The 11645-nt window shown below is 37.4% G+C and overlaps 1 protein-coding gene across 3 annotated transcripts in view; it reads left to right on the top strand.

The window, feature by feature from the left end:
• The window catches only part of rasgrp1 (RAS guanyl releasing protein 1 (calcium and DAG-regulated)), a 23815-nt gene extending 12526 nt beyond the window's left edge, over positions 1-11289 (top strand). For 2 of the 3 annotated variants that reach the window (XM_015394078.1, XM_015394077.1), the window contains exons 6-17: positions 2028-2181; positions 2360-2533; positions 3656-3772; positions 4654-4929; positions 5317-5397; positions 7716-7820; positions 7981-8090; positions 8414-8558; positions 8663-8699; positions 9049-9180; positions 9809-10125; positions 10224-11289. In XM_015394078.1, the coding sequence (XP_015249564.1) occupies positions 2028-2181; positions 2360-2533; positions 3656-3772; positions 4654-4929; positions 5317-5397; positions 7716-7820; positions 7981-8090; positions 8414-8558; positions 8663-8699; positions 9049-9180; positions 9809-10125; positions 10224-10358 (1783 nt within the window). In that variant the 3' untranslated portion in view covers positions 10359-11289. The remainder of the gene's footprint in view (positions 1-2027; positions 2182-2359; positions 2534-3655; positions 3773-4653; positions 4930-5316; positions 5398-7715; positions 7821-7980; positions 8091-8413; positions 8559-8662; positions 8700-9048; positions 9181-9808; positions 10126-10223) is intronic. The other variant, XM_015394079.1, reaches the window with a different exon arrangement.
• Positions 11290-11645: the final 356 nt, after the last annotated feature.

An 11645-nucleotide genomic window follows, 5' to 3' on the forward strand; every position in this document is an offset into this window, starting at 1 on the left:
CTATCCATCTATCCATCTATCCATCTATCCATCTATCCATCTATCCATCTATCCATCTATCCATCCATCCATCTATCCATCTATCCAAAATAATGATGAGAGGTAGGTTATGTAAATCCCTTTATTGTCCCACAATGGGGAAATTAACCCTCTGCATTTAACCCATCCCCTTGGACAGCAGTGTGGGGGATACATTGTGGGGTTATGGGTCTTGCTCAGGAACCCAGAGTGGAAGTTGTGGGGATCGAACCGGGTACTGCAACCTAACTGCTAGACCATCGCTCCCCTTATAAAATGGTTTTCAATATTTTCGACCAAAGTTGTTCTAGGTATGGAAAAATACTAGTTAGGTGAACATAAATGAAAGTATTGTGCAATCAAATGTTCATTGGTTTAACAGAGAAGGGTGATGCAGGAGAAACGCACACATTGACCACTGTTCCATTGTTTTCCTGGAGATTCTGTGGAAGTTAAAGATCTTTTATAGTGTTTAGGTTTCTTTTGTTGTGCTTGCCTTCTGAATGGAAGAGGTGTATTGGGGGTTAAAAGTTTCTGAATTAGATAAAATGATAAAAAAAAAGTAATCATAATATTCTCCAACACTGCAAAAAATGGAAATCTAATTAAGAAACTTTTTGCTTAAAATAAGTGCATTTTTCTCCAATTTAGTACAAAAGTGAGACACATAGCCAATGGAACAAGACAATTTACATTTAAAATAAGAAAAAAACAACTGCATTGTCTTATTTCAAGTTCATATTATCTAAATTTCTTATTTTAAGAGTAAAGATACTAATTTCATTGGCAAATCATCATATTTACCCACTCAAATTAAGGGTAAATACACTAAATTTAAGAAATGTTTACTTAATTCTAGATCATTTTTGCAGTGAAGACCTTCCAGATGGGTAATTATTGGCCAGATTTAAAACAGTTCATGCTATTACTTTTGGTTTTAAACAACAGAAGAGCCAAGGTGATTGCATGGAATTAAGTAATGTGATTATTGGGCCATTCCTAAAGGTCAAAACGTTCCAGCTTATGTTTCCTTTAGAGTTGCACTCACATCAGATATTGTTTGACTTTATATTCAACCATAACAAATGCATAAAAGATCTGGAAATCTTTTTTTTTTTTCATAATTTTTAAAATTTCAGATACATTTGGCTGGTAAGAAAATAAGCAAAATCATCTTTACTTTTGATTTTTGAATAGAATTTAGTTATTTAGATTATTTAAACAAATTTAGTTAGACAAAATTGGTTTACTCTTAAAGGTATTGTGGAGCATTTTCTTGAATTTTTTTAAAAGACCCGCCCTCTCCACTTTAAAAAATAGATTTTTCCTCGTGCACGCTCTGTTTAAAAGTTGCTGTTCTCATACTGTAGCTCATACAAGCTTACTGTGTTCGAACGTCCGCCCTAACCCCTATATCCCCCTCAATCCCTACATAGAGAGTGGACTTTAAAGTGAACTCAGTTAACTTGATGTTCGGACCGATAATCACTCTCCCGTTGGTCCACTGCACGGTGCCTGTGCCATCTTTGTTATTAGCCGCGCTGTCGGGTATCTACAGCCTATGGCCACAGCGGGTCGCTGTGACAGCACATCCCAAAATGCTTTGCAAAGACAGCTCTCCGCGCAAAGCATGGGATATATATGCCTCTTCTAAAGCCTTTTTTTCTTCTCATACACTTTGTAGACACTTTTTCTCTTACGACCGTCTGCCATTTTCAAAGAACCGCAGGTGAGCTTTAATGACTGTCTGAAACCGTAGCTCACCACAGATATACGTCTGAAAGTGAGCATTCACAGAAAAATATAGCTAATGGGGCAAGCACGTAGGACGGCCTTACGTAAAAACATATCAGATAAATGATTGGCAATTAGGACCACTTATTTAGATCATCCACCCGTAAAAAATGATCGTCCTCTATACCTCTTATTAAATATGACTTTCTTTTCTTTTTTATTTAACAAATCTGTTTGATCCTTTCTGATGTGGAAATGTCTTTGTGATGTTCTAGAAATGAGCGTGAGAAGTCGTGGAAGGCCAGCCTAAAGATTCAACCTCACTATAGTAAAAAGAGGAAAGTTTCTCTTCTTTTTGATCACCTGGAACCCAGTGAGTTGGCCGAACATCTCACTTTCCTGGAGTTCAAATCTTTTTGTAGAATATCAGTAAGTATGTCATCTTTTTTGGGCTTCATATAATTCAGTACTGTACTGTTTTTGCTTCATAGTTTTGTTCAAATAAAATGAGGATAGTTTTTAAAAACCATTAAATATTTCCCCCCTTGTGGAAATCCCTCAGTTTCCACAAAGCAGTTGATGCTCCTCTGTCTGCTCTCTCTGTCAGTTTGTAGACTTTATAAATTACATTCGACACTGCTGCATGAAGGACATCCCTGTGCTGGAGCGTTCCATCGCCCTGTGTAACGGGATTTCCCAGTGGGTTCAGCTGATGGTGCTGAGTCGGCCAACAGCTCAGCTGAGAGCTGAGGTTTTCACCAAGTTTATCCATGTTGCACAGGTAGTGGTTAACTCAACCCCCACTATTTCTTCTATAGTACTAAAGCTCTAGACATTTCCTGTTCACATCATCCTGCTATAATTAACTTGCAAGGTTGAATTAAACATACAGTGCCATTGTTATGGTCCCTTGGTACATTAGACATAACTGTAGGTTGTTGATTCTAGAGAAGCTGCAGAAATCCACACCTTACTTTGATAAATATGTCAAAAAACATCTATTAGGGCTCCATAAATCTGGTCTTGATGGAAGAACAGAAGGTATTAGAATATCTGAAAGAAAGCTGAAGAAGGTTGCGTCTGCACTTCACATGTAGCACAAGACTGCATTTGTCTTTTTGCCTACCTGCAAAAAATCAGCACATTTAGAATTTAATTAAAAGAAAAATAGTAATAATGTTTTATTTTCCTTTCATTGTATAAATACTCATTGCTCCCTGTACTTATATTGTATAAATCCTGATTTAAGGCAATTGCAACATGAAGAAATGCTGAAAGCTTTAAAGATTCTAGCATACTTTGCAATGATTTTCAGTAAATATGTTGCAGGACTTAAACTGATCTTAAAATTTTACAAATGCAAAAACTATTATTTCAAGCTGCTAGTAACTGTAGGAGTGAAGCAAGACTCACGCAGCAGGGGAAAATTGAAAACTGACTTGTGATTGCTGTCACTGACCAGTTTGTGCTTGTTAAAATCTTTCCAAGGGGGAAGCTGCTTGCAGCCTGCAGAGAAGTGATACACTAGCGTCAGGGAGCCGTTAGGCAGCCTTGTACTCTGCTAGACCTCTCACACTGACGGTTATGCACCAGACTGCTGTTGCCTGTTGCTGTCAACCTCGAAACCCATGGGTGTGGAAATGAATTGCACACCATAATGCTTCAGTGACAGCACAGATTAGAAAACTGAAAAGAGGGAGAAAAGGCATTTTTAAAAAAGAATGAAATATCAGTGTGCAGCTAGAAAAAGATAACAATATAAGTGGCTTATGTAATATCGGTGTTGAGAGTTATGTAACCAATGTTACCTGGAACCAATTTAATTGTGTTTTTTTTTTTTTTTTGCCAATGATGTGAAGTCTCTTATTGTGGTTTCTTTGTGTGTACTCGTTTTTTCCCCTAGTGTCTACATGGTAAGCACAACTACAACACACTAATGGCAGTGGTGGGAGGACTGTGTCACAGCTCGATATCGAGACTTAAAGACACCACATCGCATGTGCCTGATGAAGACACCAAGGTAGTGCTTAAAAAAGGCACATAATAAAATCAAGCAATTAAAATTAAACCCCCCGCCCCCCAAAATAACCCATCTTATTCCATTGCATAGCAAGGCGCGTGAGAGTTGCAGTCAGTTTGAGGAAGTGCCAATCTTCCTTGGGTGGTGTGTTTTTACTTTAGAAGCATTTCTTCCTGCATGTGAGGTAAAGGTAGCAGGATAGGCAGCTTGCTTACTGTGTAATCTGTCATTTGGACAGAAATAACTCACTAATCAAATCCAAATATATTAAACATTATCCACATGAAACCATTACGCACAATGCTAATGTTATTTTGATGTAGAAACTGTTATGCTTTGGGCTCCAAATTGGGAGAAAAGCACCCCCCCCCCAATAGCATATCCCAACTGGATGATGAGAGATTTCAGATGGTGACTGACTTTCAATTTCTATTCAACAAGTAAAAACACAAATTTTTTATATTGTGTTCTGTGTAGAAACACTATATGAGCTTCTCAGTTTCAGCTTTTCTGATAAGCCCATAAAGGTCCTAATGATTCTTCTATGTCTCCTCACTGATAGTCGGGGCACGGAAATCTCTCAATTGCTTCTATAGGGAGGTTTCTGTGCTGGTGCGTAGTTTGAGGAAACATCTTAGCGCAGACGTGATGGCCATGATGGTAAGATTGTGGTATGGCTGGTTAAGCTGCATGGGAAAATTTGACAAGAACTCAGATCAGTATTCCGCATGCACTAAAATGAGTTTTCCCAGCTTTTATTCAGTAAAGTCTGAACAGAGAAAACATAAAAAAACGTTTTTTGTTTTCCTGTTGCAAATCCCTAAAAGACCTACATAATATTGCTATTATTTATAACCAAATGTTACCTATGTATTCCTTAGGTACTGAACGAGATGACGGATCTGCTGTCCTCCTGCAGAAACTATGACAACTACAGACAAGCTTATAATAGGGTTACAGATTTTAAAATCCCCATCCTCGGTGTCCATCTCAAAGATTTGATTTCTGTCAACGAGGCCATGTCAGATTATGTGGATGACAACAAGGTGAATGTCCAGAAGCTCCAAGCACTCTACAATCACATCAATGACCTTATTCAGCTGCAGCAGATCCCTTCCAAACTGGATGCAAATAAGGACCTTGTTCATCTGTTGACGGTAATGAGCCTCTCTGCAGAAGTTCATATTAAGATTGTGTGAAATATTGTGCAGCCTGACGTAATTCACTAATTTGAGGACACATGCATAAATGCAAATGAACCTGTTACAGCAAGCAGTTTGTCTTGTGTGGGTGTGATGAGAGTCCATGATCTATGAGTGTGTGGGTACTGAGCTGAATGTGAATGAGACTGAGTTCACGTCGCTGCATTGTTGTGTTATCTCTGTGTTTTATTCACACTCAAAGGACAGAATGCCCATGAGACATAACAATTGTCCTGCGAAACTAGATGTCCCCTCAACACTGCATTTAATTCAAGGAGAAATCATAGGATTGGGGCAAATCATTGTTTTCCGTTTACAGCTCTTGTTGTTTTTCACTCACAGCTGTCCTTGGACCTCTACTATACAGAGGATGAGATTTATGAGCTGTCTTACGCACGGGAACCAAAGAACTGTAAAGCACCGGTAAGTGTTTAAATCTCAAACTTCTGATGATACCATCAGTTATTTCACCCAAACCTACTGACACTAAGCTCTAAAAAGCCTTTACATATTTTATAATGCAGAATAGTCCTCTCACACTGGAAACCTGTGCATTTTGGGACAGTTATGAGGTTTTCAACTGAATTACATGAGAAATGAGAATCCAAATTCTCATGGAAGGAGAGTTGATTTAGTCCAGAGGTTGGTAACCCGCGGCTCCCTGGAGCTTTTTCAAAAATGTAGGTTTCCTCATGACTCAATCAAATCCTCCCAACAGAAACACGTCCACCATAGAAAGATTTGTTTATTGTGTTTCTATAATTTCATAAATGCAACAAAACGTAAATCACGGTGAAGGACGGTGAAGCAGCGCATGGTGAATTCACTGCTCCTCCCTCACCTCATGCTGCTAAGTGACATTAGCTCCAGGATTAACATTTAATCACGAATGCTTATTATATATTTAAGCCCACATAGTCCTTTTCTATAGTGAGCTAATACACTTGGAGCCCGTGTTGCCATTCAAGCCTTTTTGACTTTTACATTTTTGTGGCTCCAGACAGATTTATTTTTTGTTTTTTTGGTCCAGTATGGCTCTTTGAGCAGTTTGGATTGCCGACCACCCTCTTGTAAACCATTTCTGTGTCGAGTTTTCCCTACATGCATTTGATAAATATATATTACAGAAATATATCCTTGTAATAGGTTGCTTTAATTTGACTTAACTCATAGATTTAAGGTCATTTTTTTTAAATTAAATGTTACTTTTACAATTCATTTCAAATTCAGTTTATTTATATAGCCCCAATTAACAACACATGTCATCTCAAGGCACTTTGCAATTCATCAGATCATACAATCAAATTGTTTCAAAGTTTTCTATCAAAGGAAAACCAGTTGATTGCATCGACTCATTGACTTGAAGGCAATCCAACACGCTAAACATGGTTGTAGCGACAGTGGAGAGGAAAAACTCCCTTTTAACAGGAAGAAACCTCAAGCAGAACTAGGCTCAGTGTGAGCATTAGAGCTCATTTCAGAACTCTAACAAAGTTCACATGAAATCTAGAAAAAAAATCTATATAAATCTTTCAAAATATTTAAGAGTATCTTTTTTTTAACATATTTATCCTTTGTTTCACAAAAACCCATTTAGAGTTTTATTTTTTGGTAAATCTCAATCTTTTCCCTATCTGCCGTAACCCAACAAAATGGAATTTTGTGTCAGGTCCTATTTTCAAAACAGGGAAACAGCAAATAACTATCTACAAGTGAGAAGTTGCTAGAAACTCTAAATAAAATTTGAAAAGCAGTTATTAGAGACAAGCTGTGCTACCTATGCTTTTGTTGAAATGAAAAATAAATGTCTTTAACCGTCTGAATAAATCTGCTTAAACAGTGGAAAGTGTTTTCATATCTTTGAAATAATTTGCACACACCTCCAGTACAAAACACACAATTCAGTTTTTCCGTTCATTTCAGTTTATTTATAGAGCTTTAGTTCTCAAAATGTAATTTCAAGACACTTTACCGAGTGCCATTTATCGAAAGCCAGATGATCACTTTGGGTCACTGACTTTCAAGGATTCGCTCCTCCTGGATGAGCTTATGTGGATAGTAGACAGCTGTTTCATTGTAACGCTGACTCTGCAGCAATCCTGAATTCGCAGCAAGTATGCTGCGAAAGTGGAGACGAACAACTAATTTTAACAGGAAGAAACCTCTAAGCTCTAAGGACAGGAGCATACACATAAAAGGACCTTAGAAGCAATAATCTATAAATACTTTCTATGTTACAAAATATAATGGTAAAATAACTCCACAGGTGGTTCTGTTCAAGAAAGAAAGTCAAGCAGACAGGCTTTGAAATAATATTCATGTCATAACAGCTGAAAGGGAGCTTGTACAGCGAGTCGCAGTAAAAGTTGAGTCAATTGCTATGTTTAGAAGAGAAAAAGGTGAAAAACAGGCCCAACTCTGTCACCTATAATGTAACTTATTGACAGCAGTAGCACAGAACTGCCTCCCAAAAATAAATTTCAACCTGTTTCAGTCTGTCCTTTGGGAAATTTAACTCAGAGATTGCTCAATTAAGTAGGATCTGTTTATCAGCTTAATGATTGAATTTGACTCTGATTTTCTGGTTTATATTTGCTTTTACTGAAGGATTTGCTGTTAAGTAGGAGCTAACACTGAACGGATAGTTGTTGCAAAATGCATGCACAATGCACATATTTGTTGAATATTAATTTCTTGTACAATTCTATGTGTTTAGTGATATTTCTTTTCTTTTTCGTTAGCCAGCTACTCCCTCCAAACCTCCAGTTTATGTGGACTGGGCATCAGGAGTGGCTCCTAAACCTGATCCCAGAACCATCAGCAAACACGTGCAGAGGATGGTAGATGTAAGTACTTCTTTTTTAAAGCATAGACCACTCACTTATATATTTATACAAAAACAATCTGCAGTTTTAACCATCAGTATATATACGGCACATTCATATGGTCTGTAGTCTTGCAGCTACAGGATACCATTCTGACGTGTTTGCTTTTTGTCTCTTCCAGTCCGTGTTTAAGAACTACGATCCAGAACAGAATGGCTTTATTTCTCAGGAGGACTTTGAGAAAATTGCTACAAGCTTTCCTTTCTCATTCTGTGTAATGGACAAAGAGAAGTGGGTATTTGACAGGTCACACCCTCAGTTTCTTGCTAATATCTGACTTCAGAAAGAAAAGGAAGCAAACGTGGTATTTGTAGTGAACATAGCAACAGGAAGCATTTATAGACTCAAAAGGAACCAATAGGACACTTTAGATAGTTACATGAAAACCCAACCAGCTGATCGTTTCTGCTTTTAACAACAAACATCCGATGAGCTGGTGCAGATATTTATAGAACATGCATATATATAAGGAATTATGTAGAATTTGTTATATAAAGATGTTTCCTTTTAATTACTTAATCATTCATAGCAGTCTGTGTTTTTTGGTTTTAAAGCAACGGCCTTGTGAGCAGAGAGGAGATCACAGCTTATTTCATGCGTGCCAGTGTTATTTGCTCCAAACTGGGCGTGGGTTTTGCTCACAACTTCCAGGAAACGACTTACATGAAACCCACCTTTTGTGACAACTGCTCAGGGTTTGTAAGTAAACTGAAAAAGAAACAACTTTCTTTCTACCACAAAAATTTACTGGTTTTTTTTGCATCCATTAATGTGTGTTTTCCTTTCTACTTTTTTTTTCTCAGCTATGGGGTGTCATCAAGCAAGGTTACAAATGCAAGGGTAGGTTTTATCTCTGTTGTTTCACTTCACAATTTCTATCTTTGGCATGGAGAGGTGCGTGCATTTTGTAGTGGGGAGCAGGTGAGGTGAGCTGTGGTTTTCTGAGCTGCATTTTACGAAGTGAACCCTGCAGTGCAGGGAGAAAAAAAAAGACTGTACTCAGAACCACAGATTTTCCCCTCCCCCGTCCTGCAGAAGATCTGAAGAAAAGTATTTGCTCTGCTGTACGCTTGCACAGGTCTAAGAGTTGCATTTGCAGAATAGGTAGCATATTGATAAGTGGGAAGGCAGTTTGTTGTTGTGAGGCAAACTTCCTGCCCTAATATGTGAATTGTTTTGGCTTGCTTAGACTGTGGCATGAATTGTCACAGGCTGTGCAAGGATCAGGTGGCGTTCGAATGCAAGAAGAACACCAAAGGGGCCAGCACCGTTGACAGTCCAACACTGAGCTCCACGCCTGTTACAACAAGCACCTCAGACGGTGGGTTGTTCCGATTGTGTTCCCAGCAGATAACGTCTCATTCTCACACATGTTGTTTTTACTTTCACAACCACCTTTGAGAGCAAACCTACAATTCATTTGCCATCTGGTGGCGGAATTTTCGCCTTGTAAATTTTAATTATTAAATTTAGATTGGCCTATTTAATGAAATCGCTGTTAGCAAAACTCCAGATGAGCCTTAAAGTCGCATTTTAAATGGTTTTTGACTAAGTTTGCTGCAGCTGAAACAAAACACTTAAGTGTAAGATATGCTGTGTAGGTAATTTCCCTCCAGCTGTCATTGGGAACTGGTTCACTTACAGTAATACTCATAGCTGCCCACTGGGTGCAAGGAAGCCACTATATTCAGAACATTTTAACTTTCAATTTTACTTAATATAACCTGACTTGCCCAGAAATTTTTTTTAAGTGTGTGGGTTTGTTTCTTGTGCACTATTTTGCTACACGTATTTGGGTAAGCATGACGTATGAAGCTTAGTCATTTTGTTTTGAGGTGTCAGATGTCCTTTAAGATATGAAAGTTTTAAAGTGCCACAAAACAAACTTTTAAAAAAATTATGTTGCAATTTTCGTTTGTTGTGCTTAATAATAAAATGACTCTCCTTAGGTTCAGAAGAGTGTCTTTTCCCTTACCCATCAGATGGAAGGAGGGACTGGAGCCCAGAATCTCCAGTCACCCCCAACTGGAGGCCTGCAAGAGTCAGCAGCTACACCCAGACAGAGGGACCTCAGCTATCCTGCATCGCCCCTGAAGCCACCCGCTTTCAGCCCTCTCTTCTAGTCCCTGTCCCACCCAGCCTCCCCTCCTGTCCAAGCCCCATTCCCATGAGAAAACACTGTGCCAAGTGGGAGAACACCTCCATCTTGCAAAAACCCAAAGAACCAGCTGAGGGGCCCAAAACGACTTATGAATCCCTGGAATTTGTGAGTGTAAAAATTGCCTTAAAAAAAATTAATATAAAAAGTTTTAACCTGTTTAGCTGAAATCCAAACCTTATCCTGACTTTTTGTGTCTTTCTTAGGAAAATCTGAAACTTCAAAAAAATAACGAATCACTACGAAGGAAACTCAGGGAGGCATATCAGGAAGTGGAGATGTTGAAGGCATTGCTGAAGAAACACACTCTTCATCCTGTGGAGGAAGACTCCTCTTCTTAGACTTTAACTCTCCATAGAGACTGGTGCCACCCCCCTGACCCTCCACTTTTGTTGAAACATATTAATTTCTATTTATTGATCACGGGCAAAGAGTGAGTTTTACAAATACTATGCATCTCAATGAAATACAATATAATTGAAAATGTATTTATTTCAGTTATTACAAGAAGTCAAAGTTAAAATAGATTTCATGAATTAATTACACCTGAAATTGTGTCTGATTAAAAGGCACCCATTGGTACAATTAGATCTATTTACAAAATGTAACTGCGACTCAGAGCGTGTTATCCAAGTGCATTTCTAAAAAAAAAAAAAAAAGTTAATTAAAAGGAAAAACTGCATTAAAAACATTCTGCAAACAACAAAGAAAGAAGCAGGCTTGAAAGGATTTGATGCAAAATCCATTTAAAAGCCTCTGAGTTTTGCAAGCTGATGCCTGAGTTGGACTCAGTGCTTCACATAAAAAACAGTTTTCTTTTATCTTATGGATTGGTGCATTATATGAGTTTCTCTTTTTGAAATATATATATATTGCTGAAATTATATTTATTTTCAATCTTATTCTAATTAATTGAGGTGCATTTGTATACTGAGAGTCAGAGGACTCTGCATAATGTGATAAAAGTGGAATTGTGTTTTTGTGCTGATAGTGTATGAATTTTATTTTTTATCAACTACATGCAGGATGAAGTAACAGTTTATAAATGCTTTTTGATGGCAAGAATGAAAATTACCTAACGTTATGAAAACAGTCCACAGTTACTGTAGGCATGGGTCCATATAACAAGATATGTTGATAACGCATGAAAATCTAACAATTTCCCCTTTTTTTCCTAGGGAAAGAAGTAAAACTAAAAACTTACACTGCAAAAAATCTAAATCTAGATACGTTATTTTTATCTTAAAATAAGTGCATTTGTTCTTGGATTGAGGAGGTAAAAGAGAAATTTTGCCAATGGAACAAGACAATTTACACTTAAAATAAGAAAACACAATTGCATTGTCTTATTTCAAGTGCATTTTATCCTATTATCTTATTTTAAGTGTAAAATTACTCATTCAATTGGCAAACCATCTCATTTACCTACTCAAATTAAGGGTGAATACACTTAATTTAAGACATTTTTACTTATTTCTATATCGTTTTTGCAGTGTAAACAGGCTCTGGTTGCTGATATTAATTTTTAGTACTGCAACGTATGAAAATATTAACAACAGGATTTTAGAAAGACCTCAAAAAAAAAAAAAAAATCTTGGCTTTAATTAGATGATGAAAATGTTCAAATG

This window comes from Cyprinodon variegatus, unplaced genomic scaffold, assembly GCF_000732505.1.
Source record: "Cyprinodon variegatus isolate N-32 unplaced genomic scaffold, C_variegatus-1.0 Scaffold671, whole genome shotgun sequence".
In the NCBI taxonomy this organism is placed as follows: Eukaryota; Metazoa; Chordata; class Actinopteri; order Cyprinodontiformes; family Cyprinodontidae; genus Cyprinodon; species Cyprinodon variegatus.